The sequence below is a fragment of the Thalassophryne amazonica genome, chromosome 18, assembly GCF_902500255.1.
Source record: "Thalassophryne amazonica chromosome 18, fThaAma1.1, whole genome shotgun sequence".
Taxonomy (NCBI): Eukaryota; Metazoa; Chordata; class Actinopteri; order Batrachoidiformes; family Batrachoididae; genus Thalassophryne; species Thalassophryne amazonica.
This window is the reverse complement of record NC_047120.1, coordinates 59,398,036-59,422,911: the sequence shown is the minus strand read 5'-3', so window position 1 is coordinate 59,422,911 and position 24,876 is coordinate 59,398,036. Positions and strand designations below refer to the sequence as shown.

Genomic DNA, 24,876 nt, shown 5'->3' with positions numbered 1-24,876 from the left:
GTATGCACCACTCTGCATTTAATCATTAGTGATCGATCTCTGCTCCCCTCCACAGCATGTCTTTTTCCTGGTTCTCTCCCTCAGCCCCAACCAGTCCCAGCAGAAGACTGCCCCTCCCTGAGCCTGGTTCTGCTGGAGGTTTCTTCCTGTTAAAAGGGAGTTTTTCCTTCCCACTGTAACCAAGTGCTTGCTCACAGGGGGTCGTTTTGACCGTTGGGGTTTTACATAATTATTGTATGGCCTTGCCTTACAATATAAAGCGCCTTGGGGCAACTGTTTGTTGTGATTTGGCGCTATATAAAAAAATTGATTGATTGATTGATTTTCCAGCACTGGAGGTTGCCCCTTGTTTGGTATGTGCAGCATTCCATTTGTTGCTGTGTTTGCATTGTGCAGCAAAACAGCACACACTCTTCAGACCGCCGTGTGTGGCCGTTTTAATTAAATGGAAACATCCAAGGGAAAAGGGCCTATGACACTTTCCTTGCATAATTTAATACCTGAACTAATATACGACAATGGAAATTCCAATTCATTTTCTGAATGGCTTCAGCAGGACTTGTGTGCTAATTACTAATCAACCTGACACGACTGACACGGAGGCGGAAGAAAAGAAAAGAAAAAACAGTACTGTTGATTAAAACACAGAGTGCATTAACACAACAAAAACAAGCCTGCTGCGTGCAAACCTGGTGCCTGCTCTTGCGGTCGTGTCGGTTTGGGAGTGAAAGAAAAGGCTGGCAGACAGATGACATAAAACAAAGTAGCGTAAAAAGAGTCGAACTGGGAAGGCATGAATGTGCATTAGTGTAAGCTCTCCCGATGTGGGCTAAATTACAGGGATCGGTCACAGCACACTTATCGAGGTTGACACTTGATGAATATCCTGGAGACAGCGCCGCCCTTATCAAGAGCCAACTTTAATTGAAAGCGGGGGCCATTTGGACTTTACCTCTGAGCGGGTGAATGGGAGGCAGGCATGCCGTCTGAAATGCCTCGCTCCCATCCTCTGCCATAAAACAAATCACCCGGCAGCAGATGCCGAGGTAATTATTCACATGCGCAGCTGTCGTAAATATTAGCTGCTAAAACCAGCTGCAGTGCCAGCGAGGGAAGCAGCAGCCGAAGGAGAAGGACGATAACAACAACAACAACAAAAGAAGAAGTCGACCACGCAAAAGAACGGGAGTTGGCAAAGTGCAGGAAACAAAAGAGAAATGGCTCCAGCATCAGCGAGGGAAGGAAGAGAACAAGGAGGGAGGGACGTGACGGAGCCGGTGCTGCCATCCAGACAATTTAATTAGGTGTCACCTTAGGACAGAGCGGCTCAATGGATTGGCTCCAAGTCTCCTTGAAAGAGGAGTATTTGTTATATGTCAGTGACTATCATGCACTCGCGCACTCAGCTACACCTTACCAAACACGAGTCCAGTAAATTAGTGGCCGAAAGTGCTTCCCATTCACTCTGTGAGTGTGGAAGAGAGCAGCGGTGCCAGGAATCACGTTACTACACTTCACGCTCACGGGAGGTCGGTGTTAAATATACATCACACTGGAAAGTGGGAATAAAATAAAATAAAACAAAAAAAAAGGAGAAACACAATCTGTGGTTCGCTGAGTTCAGGCCTAGGCTCCACACAGTCTGTGATTCTGTTTGGGAAAACGTGCGGTTACGGTGTCGTTTCCTGTCAAGATTGTTAGAGGTTACTGCATACAGACATCCATGCAAGTTTACGCTGCGTGTGCACATGCCTCACCTGGACCACAGCCTCCTTCATGGCAGCCCAGTTGGAAACTCTCCAGGCACACTCCAGCACCAGGTAAGGGTTGGAGTGACCTTTGGACTGGCCATATTCTGTCAACGGTTCCCACTGGTTCAACTCCTTAGAACAACTGCACATGTGGGAAAACGAGGCAAATTAAACATTTTGGTAAGTACAGTCAGGACCATAAGTATTTGGACAAATCAGCCAAAGATTACTGTTTCAGTGATGAAAAGGAGGCAATTTTTGGGGGGTGCAAAAGTGATGATTTGTATTGTCATTAATGCAGGTACTAACGTGTAAGTGATAGTGATGTTGTCAGTACAATTAGCAACATGGGCCTTTTAGGCTCCCACTCTGACTGGTTCAAACACGAGATATCTTTTGTACAAATTTCAGTGTGATATTAGTTATGTTTGTGCCTCTTGGCGGCATCATTTTGATGAAGAGGTATTCAGACTTACACAACAAATTACAGAACTGTGTGCCATGAGAGATAATTCTGATGTAAATTTGCTCAGCAAGCAAGAAAGTTCCATTATAATTGCACACCTGTGCACCGGGTAAAAAAGGCCTGGTGCTGTTTTTGTATCTTTTTATTTGGAAATACATGTTATTATACATCCAAATACAACCACACTTTTTAACTATTATGTTATACAGATCCAAGTTTCTTGTCATAGCAATGGAATTTCTTGTTCCAAAGGTTTGCAGCAGCCATATGGCTGGTCCATTTCTTTTTATTTTAACACCATAAAAGAGGGTGAGAGAGCGAAAGAAAGAAAGAAAGGGGGGGGGGGGGCAGGACATGTACAGTTGAACTTTTTACATCCAGAGAAGTTATGAAACAACAGTCAAGAATACATAGAAATACTTTTTAAAGAGTATCCGCAGCATTATAGTTTCATTCAGTTGTGGTAATCATTGAGATACATTTGAAGACTTAAAAACAAAAACCCTGTGTAGGAGATGAGAGGTTGCTGTTCCCTTAATTCGCTATCTTGAGAAAATCTGGTCTTCGAGGTCTAATAAATTGCACCCATCTTTTCCAGTGTTTCATAAATATGTCCATCTTCAGATTCAAAGAAAAGGTAACCTTTTCCAAAATGTATATTTCCATTGTCACATCTATCCAATTATTAATTGTAGGTCCAGTCTGCAACATCCATCTCTTAGATAGAGCTTTTTTCCCTGCTGCCATCAACACCCGTATCAGATACTTATCTTTAGCCATCACTTTTGGTGGGATGAGTCCGAAGTACATGGTTTTGAAGTCAAATGATATGTATTAAGAACTTCCTGTATTGCATTATGTATGTCTTTCCAATAATTTTGTATTTTTGGACAATCCCAAAAGACATGATAATGATCTGCAGTCTGACACCCACAGCCTTGCCAGCAGTGAGCGTTACCATTGTTTTGGTGCACCTTCATGAGTGGAGTGATGAAGTATCGGGCTACATTTTTCCAGCAAAATTCCTTCCATGCATGAGATTTTGTAGTTTTCCATTGAAATATGCAGATATCTTCCCAATCGTTATCTTTGTCACGTTTCCTTCCCTTTCCCATTTCACTTGTATATATTTTGTTGAATTAGATTCTAAATCTGGTGCTGTTTTTAATGTTATTTATTTCTTTGTGTTTTATTCTATTTTAATGTACAACTTTGTTTTTAATAGCGCTCTAGTTCAGTATACAGTAGTAGCTTTTCACGTGTGAATGGTGCCACTTTGTGGCCATACATGATAATGCAGAATTAATTCATATACAAGTCACGTCTGAATATACCCCATTCTCCCAGCAGAGGGCCCACAGCTTTCCACGCATGGAGCTGTATAAGAACTAGAGAGCGCAGTAGCACTGAGCCGTGTGCCGACAAGGAGGCGTGATTGCCATTTTAATTCCGGGCAAGTTAGTGATTTGCGTGCATAGAAGTTCACTTAGTCTCGTCAAGAAACAGGTGGAATATGCTGGAAAGCTGCGCATGTTGGCAAAGCCACAAACGGAGGAACAAGGGAGACAATATTTCCTTCCATAAGTAAGTGGTTTTGGTTATTCATGTCACTTTGTCCGTGATATTTGGATGATAAACAGCTGTATGTCTCCTGCCGTGTCGCCCGATGACACGGACCATTAACTCTTCACTTATGTCTAGTTGATATTTTCCACAGCTAGACCAATGTCTAGTTAAAATACTTGTCGTTAGTGATTAAAATTGTTCGACAAGTCTTGGGATTTTTTTTAAATTTGCACCTTAAAATAATGAGATTATAATGACCCGCGCTGTGCCGCTCACAGTCACACCCACACTTAGAGATGTGTACCCACACCACTGACTTCATGAATGAAACTCGGTCAATAAAGGATAATTGCGTAAAAATATAATATGTATATAAATGTATTGTAATGGTTTTAGGAGCTGCGTTGAACACAGCAGCAGCTCAGCCTAGCAGCGTAGCTTATCAGCGCAGATCCGTGTAACTTTCAACACTAATATTTGGGAATGTGTGAGTGTCGGAGTAAGTTTAATACATTCCTGACATAATTTAATGTAATTTAATTTTACTGGCTCGATATCCAGGTAAAAATGGCATTTTAACATGTATTTTGTGAGCATTTTTCTGAGTGTGTTCAGTCGCAAATCTCCATTGAAAATGCATTAACATCTGGGTACTTCATCAATATTTTGCCCGGTTAGGAGACGTCATGTCGCTGTCCATGAAGGGACATTTTCATTTAGTGTGCAGCATTGGGACTGCTCTCTCTAGTTCTTACATACAGCTCCATGTCTCCACGTGAAATTCTGCCTGACGAGGGGGTGGGCCTATGCACGAGCGCGGTACATCGAAATTCATCACAAATAAAAAATATGTATGACAAATAACTCACCTGTGTCCATTTTTTTGTCCTTTTCTTATTGATTAAATGTATTCCATGTAAGTTAATTTAATTTCAACTGGGATTTTAATCAACTTTGTTAAAAAAAAATTGGGTGAGCTGATGGTTGGCCCCAAGCCCTACGACAGGCAAACGTGGTAACTTGCAGTACCTCCCAAACAAGTTAACAACAACAAAACAACCTGACTTATTTGCAAAATACTGAAAATAGAATAAATCCTGAATGTCTATATTATAAGAACATCTTGACTGTTTAATTTTAACTCTATTGTGTATATGACTTGACTGTGATAAACCAGACTAAAGTGATAACATGCCATGACAAACACTTCGCATTTTTAGGTTCTTGTGGGCTCCTTTTACATTGTTGATCTCAGAGATACAGACTGTACATCTTTTTAAATGTTATAATTAAATTTTAATGCAGAAAACCTTTCCTTTCCTCAATTCATGTCATTTGATTGTTTTGTGTTGACATTTTGAATAAGCCCTTGGGTTTCTACCTTTCCATTAAAGGTTGTCTTTTTTAATGTACTACATGTGCATATTGCACCTTTTGAATTAAATTGCATTCATTATATTACATTATTTAAAATCTAAAATAAATGGTTATTTCTAAGAAAAATGGACTGAACAGAAGGTGGCTATTAATCAGTACTTTCTCTCTACAAACTGTGCAACACATCATTTTATGCAAAAGAAAAAGTTAAAAGCCATACTCCCTCATGGAAGACAAACACGGTTTTCTTACGTAAATCTTACCGTATCCAGTGGTCCTCCCAGAGCTGATACTCTGGGAATATGGCTGGGGATACGTTGGTCCTCTCGTGCTCTTTTCTAGCTTTCTCCATCGCTTTCTCGTAGCTTTCCTGAGCCTGAACAGACACATTGCACTGATTTTTATCTTTGAGTGTTTGCGGATATCTGCACGTGTATACAACTGCAACACTGTACTTTGACATAAAAAGCATAAATAATTGGCCACCAAACCTACGCTTTGTAAAAGAAGTATATATCATTTCAAAACTAAACATATGCTAAGATGAGAGAGAATGAAGAAGCGCCTTATTTGGCTACATTCATGCCAAATCCTTTGTGCAGGGCTGTGTGGGCTTGTGACAACTTTTTTTTTTTTTTTTTTGCATTTAAGAATGTAATTGCTGTTAAACAAACAAAATAACGGCTTATTTCTGTGCCTGCATGCATTTCTGTCTCGAAACTGTTTTCTCTCCCACTGACCCCATTCACTTTTTTTCTTTCTGCAGAGTTGTGTGGAGGTATGATCATGTTACCCGTTATGTATATATATATATATATATATATATATATCCTTTTAAATTGCAGAAGTATGCAAGGTGATAGGATTTATTGTTTTTTGAGTTCAGGTTGGGGCTCGCGTGCGAGCGCCTGGTGGTCGGGCCTTAGCCCATGGGGCCCGGCCGGGCTCAGCCCGAAAGAGCGACGTGGGCCAGCCCTCCTGTGGGTTCATCACCTGCAGAGGGGGCCATGGGGGTCGGGTGCAGAGAGGATTGGGTGGTGGTCGAGGGCGGGTGGCCCGGCGGCCCGGTGTATGCTCACAGCCCCTGGCTGTTGGGACGTGGAATGTCACCTCGCTAGGGGGGAAGGAGCCTGAGCTTGTGCGGGAGGTTGAGAGATACCGACTAGAGATAGTCGGGCTCACCTCCACGCACAGCTTGGGCTCTGGTGCCCAACTCCTGGAGAGGGGCTGGACGCTTCATTTTTCTGGCGTTGCCCACGGGGAGAGGCGGAGAGCTGTGGTCGCATTGCTTATTGCTCCCCAGCTCAGTCGCCATGTGTTGGAGTTCACTCCGGTGAACGAGAGGGTCGCGTCCCTACACCTTCGGGTCGGGGACAGGTCTCTCACCATCTCAGAGTACCCGACCTTCCTGGAGTCCCTGGGAGGGGTACTAGAAAGCGCGCCGACTGGGGACTCCATTGTTCTCCTGGGGGATTTCAACGCCCACGTGGGCGGCGACAGTGAGACCTGGAGGGGGGTGATTGGGAAGCACAGCCTCCCCGATCTGAACCCGAGTGGTGTCCAGTTGTTGGACTTCTGTGCTAGTCACAGTTTGTCCATCACGAAAACCATATTCGAGCACAAGGGTGTCCATAAGTGCACGTGGCACCAGGACACCCTGAGCCGGAGGTCGATGATCGACTTTGTAGTCATATCATCTGACCTTTGGCCACGTGTCTCGGACACTCGAGTGAAGAGAGGAGCAGAGCTGTCCACCGATCACCACCTGGTGGTGAGTTGGATCTGCTGGGAGGGGAGGAAGCCGGTCAGACCTGGCAGGCCCAAACGTATCGTGAGGGTCTGCTGGGAACGACTGGTGGAACCCTCTGTCAGCGAGGTCTTCAACTCCCACCTCCGGGAGAGCTTCTCCCAGATCCCGGGGGAGGATGGAGACATGGAGTCCGAGTGGACCATGTTCTCCACCTCCATTGTCGATGCGGCCGCTCGTAGCTGTGGTCGCAAGGTCTCTGGTGCCTGTCGCGGCGGCAATCCCCGAACCCGAATGGTGGACATCGGAAGTAAGGGATGCCGTCAAGCTGAAGAAGGAGTCCTACTTATCTTTGTTGGTAGGTGGGACTCCAGAGGCAGCTGACAGGTACCAGCAGGCCAAGCATGCCGCAGCCCGTGTGGTCGCAGAGGCAAAAACTCGGGTCTGGGAGGCGTTCAGGAAGGCTATGGAGGAGGACTATGGGTCGGCCTCAAAGAGATTCTGGCAAACCGTCTGACGCCTCAGGAGGCGGAAGCAGCTCTCCACTAGCACTGTTTACGGTGCGGGTGGGGAGCTGTTGACCCTGACTGGGGATGTTGTCGGGCGGTGGAAGGAGTACTTCGAGGATCTCCTCAATCCCATTGTCACGTCTCCCGAAGAGGAAGCAGAGACTGGGGACTCAGAGGCAGACTCATCCATTACCCAGGCCGAAGTCACCGAGGTGGTTAGAAAGCTCCTCGGTGGCAAGGCTCCTGGGGTGGATGAAATCCATCCTGAGTACCTTAAGTCTCTGGATGTTGTGGGACTGTCTTGGCTGACACGCCTCTGCAACATCGCGTGGCGATCGGGGACAGTGCCTCTGGATTGGCAGACCGGGGTGGTGGTCACTCTGTTTAAGAAGGGGGACCGGAGGGTGTGTTCCAAATATAGGGGGATCACACTCCTCAGCCTCCCCGGTAAGGTCTATTCCAGAGTACTGGAGAGGAGAATTCGACCGATGGTCAAACCTCGGATTCAGGAGGAGCAGTGTGGTTTTTGTCCTGGTCGCGGCACACCGGACCAGCTCTACACGCTCCATCGGCTGCTCGAGGGTTCATGGGAGTTTGCCCAACCAGTTCACATGTGTTTTGTGGATCTGGAGAAGGCGTTCAACCGTGTCCTTCGGGGCACCCTGTGGGAGTGCTCCGGGAGTACGGGGTCCGGGGTCCTTTGCTAAGGGCTATCCGGTCCCTGTACGACCACAGCAGGAGCTTGGTTCGCATTGCCGGTAAAAAGTCAAACCTGTTTCCAGTGCATGTTGGCCTCCGCCAGGGCTGCCCTTTGTCACCGGTTCTGTTCATTATTTTTTTGGACAGAATTTCTAGGCGCAGCCAGGGTCTAGAGGGGGTCTGGTTTGGGAACCACAGAATCTCGTCTCAGCTGTTTGCGGACGATGTGGTTCTGTTGGCTTCGTCAAATCAGGACCTTCAGCGTGCACTGGGGCGGTTTGCAGCCGAGTGTGAAGCGTCCGGGATGAAAATCAGCACCTCCAAATCCGAGGCCATGGTTCTTGACCGGAAAAAGGTGCTTTGCCCTCTTCAGGTCGGTGGAGTGTCCTTGCCTCAAGTAGAGGAGTTTAAGTATCTCGGGGTCTTGTTCACGAGTGATGGATGGACGGAGCATGAGATCGATCGTTGCAGCATCTGCAGTGATGCGGTCGCTGTATCGGACCGTCGTGGTGAAGAGAGCTGAGTAGGGGGGCAAAGCTCTCGATTTACCGATCGATCTACGTTCCGATCCTCACCTATGGTCATAAGAGTTGGCTCACGACCGAAAGAACGAGATCGCGAGTACAAGCGGCCGAGATGAGTTTCCTCCGCAGGGTGGCTGGGCGCTCCCTTAGAGATAGGGTGAGGAGCTCGGTCACTCGGGAGGAGCTCGGAGTCGAGCCGCTGCTCCTCCACGTCGAAAGGAGTCAGTTGAGGTGGCTCGGGCATCTTTTCCGGATGCCCCCTGGACGCCTCGCTGGAGAGGTGTTCCGGGCACGTACCATTGGGAGGAGGCCCCGGGGAAGACCCGGGACACACTGGAGGGACTACATCTCTCGGCTGGCTTGGCAACGCCTTGGGGTTCCCCCGGAGGAGCTGGGGGAGGTGTGTGTGGATCGGGAGGTCTGGGCGGCTTTGCTTGAGCTGCTGCCCCCGCGACCCGACTCTGGATAAAGTGGAAGAAAACGGATGGATGGAGTTCGGAGATGATGGACTCATTCATTTATCTATCTGTTCACGTTCAGAGTACATGTCTATGCTTTTCCAAAGCTACATTTGGCAGCTCAACTCCTTATCTCACTGATTTGTGTTACCTACCACTTAAAAATACATGGCAATGCTAAAAGAAGAAGAAAAAACAAATCAAATAATCAGGGTTTGCCCAAACCTTGGGAGCCCATGATCCAATTTTACTTCATTGCATTCTGATCAAAATTCAATCTGTCATGTCCATCAGCACGCTATATGTTTTACATGACACACTTAAGATAAACATATTCATGGCATAAAAATGACTTACTTGTTCAAAAAAGCCGTGCTGCTCATAGGCGATAGCTGTGGCTGTCTCTGGAAACTTGCATCTCTTCTGCCACAGGCCGGCCCACATGTCCTCCTCTTGGAGCAGAGAGTAGAGCTCAGCCAGGGAGTCCAGAATCTCCTAAGAGAAGTAAAATACAACTAGACAAACTCAAGAGACAGATCTGACCCAAAATCTAATCTTTAAATCTTCCATGAACTAAGACCAATCATTCAGCCTGGTCCAAACCTCAGATGTCTTTTTGGTAAAGAGAAATCACAACAACGTGAGCGCAGACGATTTGTGTGACTGTCACAGAAACATTAAGGTATTCTTACATCTGACAGTTTGGCAATGCCTTGTGCTGCAACGGGCTACAACTCAGCACATGTCCATCTGCCCCAAAGCAGATCTCACCTTTTGGGCCATACTTTTTGGGTCGAGTCCACTTGAACAGGCACACAATTTTGTAAAATGATATTTTCCAAACTACTTTGTTTTGTTGTTTGTTTGTTTTAAATACTGGTTTGGAAGGTCCTCTGACTTGTATTCCAAAGGGACATATGTAAAAACAAAAATAGAGGTTTAACAGCAGACACACATATCATATAGTCTGGAATCTTTTTCAGAAGAGAGGAAACAAGAAACAACATTAACCCTCTGGGGTCCGAGGGCATTTTGTGGATAGTTCACTCGCCTGGCATAAATGTTTTATTATTGCTGTTAACAGCTCTCCCTGCATCCCACAATCAGGTTTTATGTTTCTTTTTTTTTCAGGACAACCTGTGCTTTCAGAATATATATGTTTTTGTTGTGTTTTATAAGTGTAATAAAGGTTTACAATCAAAAATAGGCAAGGACAAAATAAAGCAAAAAATAATTTTCCACACACATTTATTCAAAACACACAGCAAACTATAATAAACAACTGTTTTGACACTTTATAAAGGTAATATGAGGTCTTGTGTGAAAGACTGTACAACAAAAAGGTTCAAACAATAAACACAAATGCACATTTTGAACAATATATACAAAATGGTCTATGCGTTTTGTTATTTGATATGGTAAACAGTGCTTTACGCAGAGAAATTTAGTTATCCAGTTACATTCACATGCAAACTAGTGGAGCAATCCTGACAGTTACACACTCTTTGCTTGAGCACGTGAGATTGTCAGAGGCTCTCCGTCTGCAAAGTCTGCTTTCACTTTCACTGTGTGTAATGGCGCAGGGCACACGGAGACCAATAGTATGTACTCATTGGAGCACCCAGGGGGCTATTAAAATGGGCCAACTAGTAACATATCACTCCTGAAAACAATTTCTGGCTTTTCACGTGAGGTAAATCTGCCCTACGATTGGATTTTGGAAAACCATGTGACGGTGAACCAATTCCGATTGGACAGTCCCATTACGCATGTCATCACACAGCTTCTATGAGGAATACAAAGATGGCCGATGGCTGGCTCGAATGTCCGCGGAGTTAACTTTTCAGCAAAAAAGAAAAAAGTAAGTTTCTATCTTATATCATTAAATAGTTATTTATAATTTAGTAAAGCTTGGTCTTAGCCATCGTATACGACGGTGTCAGCCTCAGAGGGCTAAAGAAATGTTCTCTCGGCTACAAAACTTTTGTTACAAAAAAAAGTAAAAAAATTTTCCCCCTTGAATTCCTGTGAAATTTCAAAAATAAATGCACTTGCACTCAGGTACAACTTATATGTTTTTCCTCTTCAAGATGCGTTTTTGACAAATGCAGGTTTTACTGTGGTGGAATTTATAGGTTTTGTTTTATTGACACCCAGCTCATGTCTCTGAAAAGACATAATGCTGAAATTTCACTTCTAACAATCAGAATAACTTACCTGCTGTGGTGGTGTGATGCTCTCCTGTTCATAGAAGTCTGTGCTCTGCTTGGGTTTGCTATGCAAGCTGAGGCCCTTTTCAAAGGCCTGCTGTTCCAGCATTAGAGTCGAGCGCAGCCACAGGTTGTGCGTCTTGCCCAAATACTTCAGCACGCAGGGCCGAATAGGAATTGGAGGGACACACTGAGACATGGCCTCAACAAAACAGTTGAGGGCGCTCGGCTGGCAGTCCCTCTGGGCCTGGTGGCTGCCGCTGCACAGGAAAGGACTCATTTCTCCTGACAGAGCCTGGAGAGGAGGGAGAACAAACACCACCATGTTACACCTCACACACACACACACACACACACACACATAGTATACATCGATAAAGGAATTCTGTTGCATGCATTAGGATGCAAAATGATCCTCAAAAACAGGCAAGACAATACGTAAGAAGAGCAGTGAGGGACAGATGGCAGAGTTGTCGTCCAGTGTGTTCAGGAGATCGGCAACAATCACCAAGGTCATTGGTTGCTGGGAGCAGTGGTCAACTCGTAATAAGGAGGGCTACTTCTACCTATTTTTTATATATATATATATATATATATATATATATATATATATATATATATATATATATATATATATGCATGTATATAAAAACCCACACGCACACACACCTTTTTCTGTGGCTAATGAGCTGCTTTCCAGATCTTGTTGTGACATGTAGTGAAGAAGTGTCTCTTCGTCTTCGCCCCACAATAGAGACACACTTTTTTCTATCACTGCTGTGAAGAAAATCCCTTCCTCCCACTCTTTGTGCAAGTAACATGTTTTCCCCCCTGCTTTTCTGTCACAGTTCTACAGCAAACTGCTAATGGTCTTGTTTGCTATTCTACATGGTTGAGTTTGCTGATGTATCGTGTGCCATTACTTCAAGTTAAAATTGGACTCAGATGAGATCAAAGTTATGCACAACTACGTTAATCTTGTAATTTTCTACATTCATGCAAGTGTTATTCTTTTTTTTTTTTAAACCACACGCATCTCTCCTTTTTAAAATGATGCATGGGCTATGATACAGTTTTGTTATGGAATAATTCAATTCAATGCAATATGAAATAATTCTTTGTTTGGATTTTTGCTACTGTGCTGCTGCATGCTGGCACTGTCTCTGCATGGCTTTTCTTCACCACTGGGAGCTGAACTCCATAGTAACAAAGTGCAGGTTAAAAGAAGCCAGCTGTTGTTAGCGTAACATCCAAGTTGTGAATCTGTAAGACAGTATGAAATTTTGAACACAACATTTATCCATTATACCGCCTACTACTATCGGATTTTGTTTTTTTGCAAAGTTAAAACATTCCTGTGACCAGTTTCATTAGAGCATCATACCAAACTATGAACATTTTTAGGCGATTGTGAAGATGTGGATCTAGCAGTGAAGTTTAAATTTAACTCAACTGATTCATAATGTTAAATCTGAGCCATCAACTGGTTCATAGCAAATTTAAATTGATTTTCGATGTTTATCACTGAATTTTTGCTTTCTCCATGTAGCTTGGAGTTGTGTCAGGATGGGCATCCAATGCAAATCCATATTGGATCTGCTGTGGTGACACCGAGTGAAAACAAGGCAGCATCTGAAGGAACTTACTCACAGTGAAGTGTTACACCCCTGCTGTTTTTAGATGACACCGCATTGGCAAACTCTGGTTACATTCGCCAAGGACATAATAAAATCATCAGCAATTATTTAATTGTCTGTCTGTCTGTTAGCAGGATTACAAAAAACTACTGCATGGATTCTCACCCAATTTGCACCACGGAAAGCTATTGGGGCATGGAAAACTACACATAATTTTGGAAGTGATCTAGATCCGGAAACAGATTCTGGATCAAGATTCCACTTTATATAGGCTTTGAAGGATTACATCAAAACTACTTCACGGATTCTCACCAAATTTGCACCACAGATAGATATTAGAGTGTGGAAGACTCCATTGAATTTTGGGGATTCTCCAGATCCGGACTGGCAGAAATCAGAAATTCCTTTTGTTTAGAGAAATGAACAACCAAATAACTAGGAACAACCAAATAATACAGTGTGCAACAGTTGTCCGTGGGGAGCTCGGAGTAGAGCCGCTGCTCCTTCACGTTGAAAGGAGCCAGCTGCGGTGGTTCGGGCATCTGGTAAGGATGCTCCCTGGGCACCTCCCTAGGGAGGTGTTCCAGTCACGTTCATCTGGAAGGAGACCCCGGGGAAGACCCAGGACTAGGTGGAGAGATTATATATCCACACTGGCCTAGGAATGCCTCAGGATCCCCCAGTCAGAGGTGGTCAATGTGGCCTGGTGTTGCTGACCAAACGGTCCCCCCTAAAATTCGGTCCGCCCTACCTTCACTGTGCATGCGTCATTTCTGAGTGTCACCAACGTTTCGCTGATTATCAGCTTTGTTTCTGCTTCAAACTGCAATCTAGTCATCATCTATCTCAGTGACAGATATCTGAAGCTTTTGTACAACAATCATTTCCACATAAATTCAGCATTAATTCGTAATAGAAGACAGAGGAAGCAATCAGAGCTCTGCTGTGTTCACTGCACCTCTGTCATTTCAAAGCGTCAGAGTATCACCTCGTCTCTACTTAAAACGGCCTTGTTTCTGCTTAAAACTGACTTTAGAATGATTTAAGAGGTTTTACTTTGTCATCTGATGTTAATAATCACATTATTCCCTTTGATCACTCTGTATGAAGAGAATCCGTTTCAGACAAGCTGTTGTGGTCCTAAAAATGATGCATGCGCAGTGGAGGCAGTGGGGGACCGTTCGGTCTGCGACACTGGGAAAGGGAAGTTTGTGGTCCCCTGTTGAAGCCGTTTACCCCACAACCCGATCCCAGATAAGCGGTTGAAGATGAGTGAGAGAGTGAGTGTGAAACCTAGTGACTAAATAAGTTGGCAACAATTCACTGTAATCTGCCATCAACAGCCAATAAGATTTCAAAATCCTGGTTTCTACACGATGGATTAAACTTCTACAATGAATTTCACACCAATGCAAAGAGCATCTGTACAATTTTAAAAGCAATTTGGTGTTCAGTGTGTTGCACACTTCAACATATGCACAGGAATAAACATGAACTGAACCAACAACCCTTTGGTTAATGGACAGCGTGTTGCACAAAGTGAACTACATTTGCCTACTGAATAACTAGTATGCTGTTAAATGCAAAAATAAAATGAAAATAAAAGTTGCAGACTAGTAAAACACACAGACAGCTGCCAGTGATTACACAAAAATGTAACTGATTCACTGTATAAAACCTGATTAAACGCAACCAAGTTTTCTTAACCTTTAAGTTTTCTTATAACTTGCAGCAGAACACCGAAAACAAATTATGTAGTGTGAAGCTCAATTTGGCTGTTGCACAATGCAACTGTATGCAATCAACAACTGGACAGAACAGAACAGCAAGTCCCATTTTTCAGTGTGAACATACCATTAGTGCTCCAATAATCCTGAATAAAGCACACAAAAATAAATGATGTGTTGATAATGAATATAATTTTCGCTGCCTGTTGACAGCATGGAATATTAATGCTTTGATGGTGACATTAATTAAGCCAGTGGAGAAGAAGGCAAGTGTGTCATCCAACTTGTACTCATAAGAAAGTGCTTTTGCAAGAGTCCTTTGTAATAATCAACCTCTAGACTTAAAGCCTGAGCTTCAGTAAGCAGTAATTACTCTATAACACAATATAAATCAAGATCCTGCAACGGGAGAAGCAAGCAGAGAACACAGAGATATCAGAATAATACAAGTTTGTGTGTGTCTATGTCTATATATATATATATATATATATATATATATATATATATATATATATCAGAATAATACAAGTTTGTGTGTGTCTATGTCTATATATATATATATATATATATATATATATATATATATAAACTCAAATATAATGGGTTCAGTTGGGCCAGCGGTTTTTGTTTTTTTGCGTTATATGTATGTAATGGATGAGTTACAGTCAGGAGGCACCGATTTATCTACAGGGAATTCCCAGCATCAATAAGGCTTACGAATTTAATTGATTAAACACCTGACCTTGAATAGGGGCCTGCCTCATTTAATGACCAGGTCAAAACGTCGTCTGAAAAAATAAACGCCTGCCTTTAATAAGCACTGGACATTATGTGCATTTAAAGCTTTCTATTTGGTCGAGTCACTGTTTTTTCTAAGTTTTCTGCTGAGTGGTACCTTAAAATCCTAAAGCCAGATTTATGCTTCTCCAGCTCCGTAAGTCTGTGGCCACGCAATGAAGTTGACGTACGTGTGACCCTTTTAAAGTGCTCTGTCGGGTTGGTGGACACCTTAATGCAAGTTACCGCAGGTGCAGCGTTTTTTTCTGGATTAATTTGTCCCTCAACGAGCTCCACTTCTTTATATAATCATCAACCACCAAACCAAGGGTACGGTATGTGTAATTTCCCTCCGTGAATTGAAGGTCATTTGAGCATCTTTTTCCAGCTCCATGTTGTAAAGTTGGTCATATTTGTGGACTTTTCTGACAAATGTATGCACACTGCAAAAACTATTAAAATATGACAGGAGAAGGAGGAGTGAAAACGTAAAAGTGACCAACCACAGCCCTTGTGATCTCCATCATTTAGAAGGTACACGTCAGGTCACGCACAGGGCTGTAATATAAAGCGGATGTCTTTGGTTCGCCACACCCAGGGATATGTGCGAAACTTAACACTATATTACAGTACAGGCAGCAAGCAGCATTTAGTTAATAATCGCCGGCCTTGAAAGAAAGCCTGTCTTGTTTCGGTGCTGGGTTTGAAAAAATTAACGCCCGGGCTTTTAGTCAAGAAAATACGGTGCACTTTCCTCAAATTGGCTACCGTCAGTGCTTAAATTCAATTTGCACCACTGTTGCGACTGGGCATATCCAGACTGCTCTGTACGATACATGTGAGGGGTTCTTAATGGGATCACAGTGCAATGGGGCGGGACTTTTTGTCCAATGTGAAAGACAAACTGTTATTCCAAATCTGGTATATATGGTGTTTGTTACATGGAAAACCATACAAAAACATTGGGACTTTTGCTTTTGTCCAGGGAGTGCAAGTATCCAGTTCATACGATGACAGTTTAGGTGAGTTTTACATATATACAAACACATACACACACAAACATATATATATATATATATATATATATATATATAAATCACCCCCATACAGTTGTCATCAATGGGGAAATTAGCTATAAAGACTGAAACCATTCTGTGTACCAGCCTGTAAAAATGACATTTCTGCTGTAAAGACACAAAAAAATAGACATTTTAATATCGGGTGCCATGGGGATTAACTCACTGTTGGATCCATCACCAAGTGGCTATTTGAGACAGAGGTGGGACAAAGTCACTGTCAAGTCATTCTCAAGTCATCAATCTGCAAGTTCCAAATTGTTGGAAGTTGGAACACCGCCAGCTTGGGACAACCCCGAAACTGGCGGTGGCATGACTACATGTTGCTGCGGCTCCCCCACACTCGCATCACCTCAATTCGTAAACGGACTGTTTCAAGTTTAGTGCACATAAACAATGTCAAATGTACATGTGTTGTCTTAATTCTGATGTGTGCCATTATTACGGTAAACAAGTAATAATTGTGGATTAATTGTTGTCTGTGGTAATTTGAGTGTGGACATAATCTTGTTGTTGTTGCACTCATGTAATGACAATGACAATAAATCGCATCCATCCATCCATTCAAGTCTCAAGTTAGCTTGCAAACAATTGGTGGTCATTATGACTTGAGACTTGCTGATTCTTGACTTGAGAGTGACTTGATGGTGACTTTGTCCCACGTCTGATTTGAGGAACTGCAAGTTTTCAGAATTGAAGGTATTAAGATGTACTTACGTGCTGCTGCCTGTCAGAGAGGATCTTCCACAGGCGAGGGAAGAGTTGCACCCAGGTTCTTTCAGCCAGAGGTGTCGAGATGTGACAGAGCTGCACCAGTGCATTAAGGAGCGCCCCCGTCTGACACACAGCAAAGAAAAGTGACTGTTTTCTACTTGGCAACATCATGAGTAATTCTATAAAGTGAATGTACCAGAACAACATCAACCCCAACCAGAATAAATCTGTTCTAGAACTCAAAAAAAAAAGAAAAGAAAGAAGAAAAAACAACCTTTGTTAGGAAAGGATTCATTTCATCAACAGGCACTGTGACAGCAAATCAAAGTCCAATAAGGCCACAAATGCCTGCTAAATATTTCAAAACCAGTTACGACCATTTTAAAATAAAACCAACAAAAAGGGCAATTGTAATCGTGCCTGATATAAATGCACACCACCAGCCATTACGGTACTAAAGTTTATGCATGAAGTCAAACTGCAGAGAGTAACGATGGGTTATAAAGGAGTGTTTGGACAAAACGTTAAAGGGGAACGCCAGGATTTGGCCTGTTGTTTACCAATGAAGCAGAAGAACAAGATGATGCCAGATGCAGATCCTGCAACAATATAAATGCTACTCCACTAATCTGTAACAGATCAATTACCCTGATGCATATTCCGATTAATTTCCAAAACTAGGTCATAGCACTCGTGGGCACAAAGATGCTAAGGAGTATGTCAAACAGCAAAGGTAAGTACTGTATGAAGCATTAATACGGATGTGGTCACATTTTTTTTAGGATTGAAGTTTCTGGTAAAAAAAAAAATATATATATATATATAGTTCATTGCCTGGTGGAAATGTGACCTTTGACCTCAATGACCTCAACAACAGTGGAGACCTTTGGTCTGACCTTTGATAAATTTGACGTTGTCTGGACAACTGCAGAATTCACCTACATGCGTGCACCAAGTATGGTGCAAACCTGTTTTTTTTTTATTTGTTTTGTTTTTTAACATTTGAAACCAATGACCTTGAACCCAACCCTGACCTCACCTTGGCAAATTCTAGATGCCACCTACATGTGAGTGCCATGTTTGTTGGAATTAGGAGTTGTAAAACTTGAATTTTGACCTTTTTCCCCAGTGACCTTGACCCCAATGATTGACCTTTGGCAAATTTGACCTCGTCTGAGCAATTCCAGATCCCTCCTTCATACTTTATGTGTGGCAAGTTTGGTGGACACAAGGTGGGGAAAAAAAAATATTATTTTTCTCCGGCCAATGTCACGCTCCATTGTCCCCTCGCTTGTGAACAAGACCCTGTTGTACTTGAACTCCTTCACTTGGGGGAAGACCTCATTCCCTACCCGGAGTAAGCAGGCTATCGGTTTCCTGCTGAGAACCATGGCCTCAGATTTAGAGGTGCTGATCCTCATCCCAGCCGCTCCACACTCGGCTGCGAACCAACCCACTGAGTAGTGTTGGACGTCACAGGTCGATCATGCCAACAGGACGTCATCATCTGCAAAAAGCAGTAATGAGACCCTCAGCCCCACAAACTAAAAGACCCTCCTCCCCCAGACTACCCCTCGACATCCTGCCCATGAATATCACAAACAGGACTGGTGACAAGGCCCAGCCCTGGCGGAGGCCAACCTCCATCAGAAACAAGTCCAATTTACCGCAGAGCACTCGAACACAGCTCTCGCTTTGCGAGTGTAGAAATGGCCCTGGTAAGGAACCCCCCCCCGCTCCATACTCCCACAGCATCTCCCAGGGTACCCGATCATACACGTTCTCCAAGTCCACAAAACACAACTCCCAGGCACCCTCCAGGATCCTTGAACTCCAAGAAGGTCGAATCCTCTGAATTGCTGTTTGGTGCATATGCACAAACAACAGTCAGAGTACACCCCACCCCCCACAAACCAAAGGTGCAGAGAGGCGACCCTCTCGTCTACTGGGGTAAACTCCAACGCAGTGACGCTCAGCCAGGGTCTCAAGAGTATCCCCACACAGCCAGTGCACACCTTGGGCTTACTCCAGAGAAGAATAAGGTCCAACCCCTATCCAGGAGAGTGGTTCCAGAGGCGAGGCTGTGCGTGGAGGTGAGGCCCACCAGATCTAACTGGCAGCATTCCACCTCATACACAAGCTCTGGCTCCTTCCACCATAGCGAGGTGGCGTTCCACGCCCCCCAGAGCTAGCTTCTGCCACCCAGTTGTGGTCCGTCGAGGCCCTCGACTTTCACTGGCACCAATGGGACAGCGCACCCGACCCCAGGCGTTCCCCCATGGGTGGTGAGCCCACAGGGTACAAACAAACAAACATTTCTCAAATGATAGCATGATGCCTCAATATTCACACTGGCCTTGACAAGCTTGAGCTCCAATTCAATCTTAAAACAGGTTCTATTTCGATTCCATAAACCTTTACCTTGACCTCCCGCAGCGAGTCGAGGAACTTGTCGTGGCGGTTGGTGAGCATGTGTAGCTGATTGCCTGTGTCTCTCTCTGCCTGCTCTTTCGTTTTGGGGATGGCCGTCTGATCACCAGGTGCTAGCTCGATGTCTATTTCCACATCCTGTCCAGGATGGTGAGAAAAAATAACAAGCTTCAGCGTGCAGTGTTCACACAGGTTATACTGTTTTGAAAGAACATTTCATGTGACTGACGTTAACTGTCAACATTTTCTCCAAGAGCAAATTGAGGGACATCAGGTGAAAATTTTAATGTTTCTCTGAATGGATGGCACTCGTGATATCTTCACTTATTTCAAGGAGCTCGCTGCATCTGTGTGCGCATCTATTCCCCACCTCCTCCTTGGTCTCGCTGTTCTCCCTCTCCCGTGGCTCCTGCTTGATGTGCGTTGCCATGGCAAAAGCGGCACGGTCATGGCTGTCGGCCAGGTTGATGACATTAGTGATAGACGGCAGCATGGAGCCCTGGCAGCTGGTGCCGATGATGGTGTTTCGTTCGCACACTGCCAGCAGCAGCTGATGAGCACAGACGCACATAGAACGGCAGAAACAGGTCAGTGACATGACAATGATGACTCCTCAATCGCCACCGTTCTTGACGCCTGACAGAGAATGCGATGAGTCTGACTCAGAGCGGTGACTGCGTACCTCTATGCACTGTTTGATCCAGAATTGGCTGCCCATGGCCTCCCAATTCTGAGAGCAGCAGATATACAGAAGCCTCTCGTAGACACGACGCTTCATAGAGGCATCAAACACCTCAAAGAACTTGGCTCGGATCAGCGGCTGAGTGCATCGCAGCCCCGAGAGGAAGGCCGGCTCCAACTTGGATGTAATATCACTTCCTGAGAGACTCTCGTCCCTGGATAACATGATAAGGAAACAGAAAGTAGTAATTACTGCCTGTTTGATGCACAAACCTTTTACTATAACTGTAGTTTGTTGTAAACAAGAGTAGATACAACGAAGCAGGAAACTAAAATTGTGGGCTGCAGCTAACGAGGACTTTGATTCTTGATCCATCTCCCCCTGGCAGTTACTGTATTTTCTGAAGTATTTATTTAGGAGTAGTTTGGGCGGTCCTTATATTGTTGAGCGACTTATATGCAGAAAAACATTATGCTCATCATATATAATTAATACTAAAAAATAATAATAATAATATTGACAACAAAACTATTTATACAGGGCTTTACCAGGAATCAAGTCACTAAACAAAATAAGCACCAATAATAAAAGCACACTGCAACAATGCACAAAAATCACAAATTAACAGGCTGATAAAAAAATAAAAAATAAAAAATGGACTTGTATTGTTATTGTAGTGTTCCCAATGTTGTGAACAAGCTATCTGTGTGCATGTGACACTTTCTTTATCCAAAATGCATCAAATAACAATGGATACTTTTATTTGCTTATTTTTGTCATTTAAAAGTGCTTATGTTAAGTAACAGCACATGCTGTAGTGTGCACATGTGCAAGAGTGAGTTCCTGTCAGTTATTAAACTTACCCCACAGGGAAACATTGTGGTAAGAAGTGAGTTCCACAAACATGAGAAAAAAACCTGCGAGTTGCGTATACGAGTTTCGTATACTCTGGTATAATAGCATATATGTTTTTCCCCTCTTCAAGAGGCATTTTATTTATTTATTTATTTTTGACAGGTGGGACATAACTTCACTGTGAAAGTATGGTAATCAGCTATTGTTTAGTTTATAACATGTAAGAAAAAGGTAAAAAAAAATAAATAAAAAGCCCACCACAATTTATCATGACCCAAGGACAAATCTTAAAATGACTTCTCCTCCTCCAAACTAGCGATATTTGAAGTGCATTGTTGTGAAAACATTCAGCTTTACTTAAATGGGGTTTGACAAAAACATGACATTAGCCATATAGCAGGGGTGCCCAAGTCCTGTCCTCGAGATCTACCTTCCTGACACTCTTAGTTGTCTCCCTGTTCCAACACATCTGAATCCAATGAAAGGCTCATTAAAAGCCTGCTAACAAGTCTTTCATTGGATTCAGGTGTGTTGGAACTGGGAGACAACCAAGAGTGTCAGGAAGGTAGATCTCGAGGACGGAACCTGAGCACCCCTGCTATATAGGAATTACAGAAACTTTTTGTGCACAGTCCCTTCATTTTCAGAGACCACAAGTAATTGGACAAAAATAATTATAAGGACTATTTTTTGTATGAATCATCCCTTTTACAGACAGGTTTCTTTATAAAAGTCAGTGGAGGAGAGACAAAAGGTATGAGAGAGCACCACAACAAAGGACACGTCCACATTACCTTGAATATGTGCACAGTGTTAATCACACATCATTCTTGCACAGTTGCTTTATTATTCCATTATCAGTACTTACGGTACTGTCCATCAGAGACTAACTGCTGGTGTTAAATCTACTGGCATAAAAAGCAGATGGGCCACACACACACACACTTGGCTGATTAAAACACATTTTGTGTGCGTAAGTTAGTGAAAGACAAGGAGAGAACCTTGGCATGAAGAATAGCACAACATCGGACAGTCGCTCCCCTCTGGCCCCCGCCGGCTGAGCGCAGTGTTGTGAGCTGGATGGATCCTGACACCTCACTGCAGGCCCGTGAAACACCGACACATAATCTCTCTCGTTCGTCGTCTTTCTGACTCATTCCTCACAACACCACCCACCTCTTCTCCACTCTGTTACGATCCGACAGATAAAATTTCAAATAATTTAATTTCTTTGTTTCCACGAATCGCCATCTGATCCTGAAGCCTCTGCATTCATCTCATGTGACGCCTCTTCTACCTACACATCCAACTCTTTATAAACAACAGGAGATGGACACTGTTTTCTTCAACCTCTCACCGCTCTTGTTAAGATAGATGCGAGAGGACGGCGTGGCACCAGTGGCACGGCCGTTTGGCCAGGTGATGAATGGTCGTAATTACCTGTAGACGTAATTAACGAGATCCAGAAACTGGGCATTTAACTCAAGTTCATCTGGGAAACGCTTCTCTATGTAGGTCATCATCTTCACGAGCAAGATGGACTTCTCACGTAGGTTGGGCATCTGGAAGGGGAAGAGGGGGGGAGAGCAAAGAAACAGATAAAAATTCAGCTTTGTTCTTCCGTTCATGCAAATCTGTTTCCACCTCATTTATTTACTGCATGTTCTCGTTCACAACTTAAAGAAAACAAAGACCCAAGACACCGCTGTGGATATTATGCTAATAGTATCCTCAGCGGGCTCTGGAAATGTGCTTTGCTCGTTGTTTGTCCAAAGGATTCACACCTTTTAATATGGCCTCTGCTGATTCAGTACTTGAGTTCACAGCTGCTAGTATCAAAGAAATAACACAGACCTTTGCTGAGTCCCACATTTTCCTGTCAGCACGCATTATTTATATCACTTATTTTTCGCATTCATTTTCATGTGAGATGTTTATTTGTATAAAGCCAAGAAAAACAAACAAACAAACACTTTGGCACCTGATTTGCCGCCATGGGGGAGTTGTTCTTCACCCATTCCTCAACAATCTTAACCACAGCACGCAAGATTTTGGGGTCGGGTGACTTCTCAATCAGCGACGTAAGGATGACCTGGATGAAGTTTTTTCTCATCTCCAGGCTCATGACGGACAGCCGGGTCTTCACCAGGTCAAGACTCAGCATTACCAGCTCACTGGTCACTATGAGAAGAGAGAGATTACTGAAATGCAACAACATTCTAACCACAATGAAAACAAAAATCAAGAGACCCTGAAGTCCCTTTGGAGAAGGAAGGAGTCATTTTGACAAAATATGGAGCAAGTAGGAGTAAGGAAGCCATTTGTCTGGTAAATTGAAGAGGAAACCATTTCTTGAACATCTAAATTAATCAGCACTTTGTGTTGCAGCATCAAAGTAAAAAGTGTAGATAAATGGTTGCTGCAACCATTAAATATAATTTGTGGTATTTATTGTAAAAAAAATAAAAATGTAACACTCAATAGGACACATAATGGCATAAGACCATTTTCAGTTACGTCCCCCTGGGCTATCTTACTTGACGACTCCACCACAAGGATGACGTCTTTCACAAGACAACTTTTTATAACATACATGGGACTGGAAATTTCATCCATTGTTAAACGAGCATTTGTATTTTGAACTGAAAAATGTCACCATCTGTACGGGCCACTGTGTGTTTGTTTGTTGGTTGGTTTGTTCATTACTTTACTTATTCTATTATTTCTGTTTATTGTCTCTTTGTATGACAGTGTGTACAAAATGAAAAAGCAATAAGTACATTTTGGAAAAAAAAAAGTAACACCATTTGTAGCTTAGTGATATCGTGACAATTCAATTACTAATATTACTTGAAAACATTCCATCTTAAAAAATACTGTATAAGTACTGCATTTACTGTAAACCAGCTACCAGATTTGATAAACTAAATATGACTCCAATATCACATATAAAAGCAGCCAACCACGCACATATGTAACCTTATTTTCTTTAAAAAAAAAAATCAATGGACTGCTACAAACAAAAAGGTTTACTGTTGTTTTCTTAACAGATGGTGGTCTTTAACACATTTAACATCTCTAAACTCAACACTCGCAGAGGCAAAAATGGCCAATGATGAATGAGGCACGAGGCACTAAACACTTTCTCAATGATAAGCAGCGATGGACAATACAACAGTATCAATATAGTTACAACTACTTCAGTGAGATCAAAGATCGATAATCTTTGAAGGCAAAGACCTTGTTAGTTAGACAGCCATTGGTCTTAGTGACTATAAGTGCTTCTACTGTTGTAAATGTGTGTGTGTTTGCCGATATTGTCATTAGGGGCCAATTTAAAGCTCTGATAGCATCTTACAGCTTTTAACCCTCTGAGAGGAACCAAGAGGAATTGTGTACTGCCTGACAGAAGTCCAGCAAACCTGATTACTGCAAATCCACCATAACACCACAATTAACAAAGCCAACATACTCACAATGCCACCTTAATTAACAAAAGCAGCACAAAGCGTGACATACATCCCCACTCATATGTCAAGTTGGTATATAGCTTTATAGAAGAGGTGGCAACAAAGTCGAGATGTTGTTTCTACATTTAAATATGGAATATGGTGTATTTCAATAGCCAAAGACTGCTGCTTCACAACTGGTTTGTGGTGCATCGACCTCGA

At 43.2% G+C, this 24,876-nt stretch overlaps 1 protein-coding gene across 2 annotated transcripts in view; it reads right to left on the bottom strand.

The window, feature by feature from the left end:
- Positions 1 to 24,876, bottom strand: part of trrap (transformation/transcription domain-associated protein) — a 202,909-nt gene that overhangs the window by 89,078 nt on the left and 88,955 nt on the right. For both annotated transcript variants that reach the window (XM_034193140.1, XM_034193142.1), the window contains 10 exons: positions 23,187 to 23,386; positions 22,646 to 22,767; positions 20,351 to 20,564; positions 20,039 to 20,218; positions 19,660 to 19,806; positions 17,242 to 17,361; positions 11,315 to 11,602; positions 9,455 to 9,592; positions 5,424 to 5,536; positions 1,758 to 1,893 (listed from right to left, as the gene is read on the bottom strand). In XM_034193140.1, coding sequence (XP_034049031.1) covers positions 1,758 to 1,893; positions 5,424 to 5,536; positions 9,455 to 9,592; positions 11,315 to 11,602; positions 17,242 to 17,361; positions 19,660 to 19,806; positions 20,039 to 20,218; positions 20,351 to 20,564; positions 22,646 to 22,767; positions 23,187 to 23,386 — 1,658 coding nt within the window. The remainder of the gene's footprint in view (positions 1 to 1,757; positions 1,894 to 5,423; positions 5,537 to 9,454; positions 9,593 to 11,314; positions 11,603 to 17,241; positions 17,362 to 19,659; positions 19,807 to 20,038; positions 20,219 to 20,350; positions 20,565 to 22,645; positions 22,768 to 23,186; positions 23,387 to 24,876) is intronic.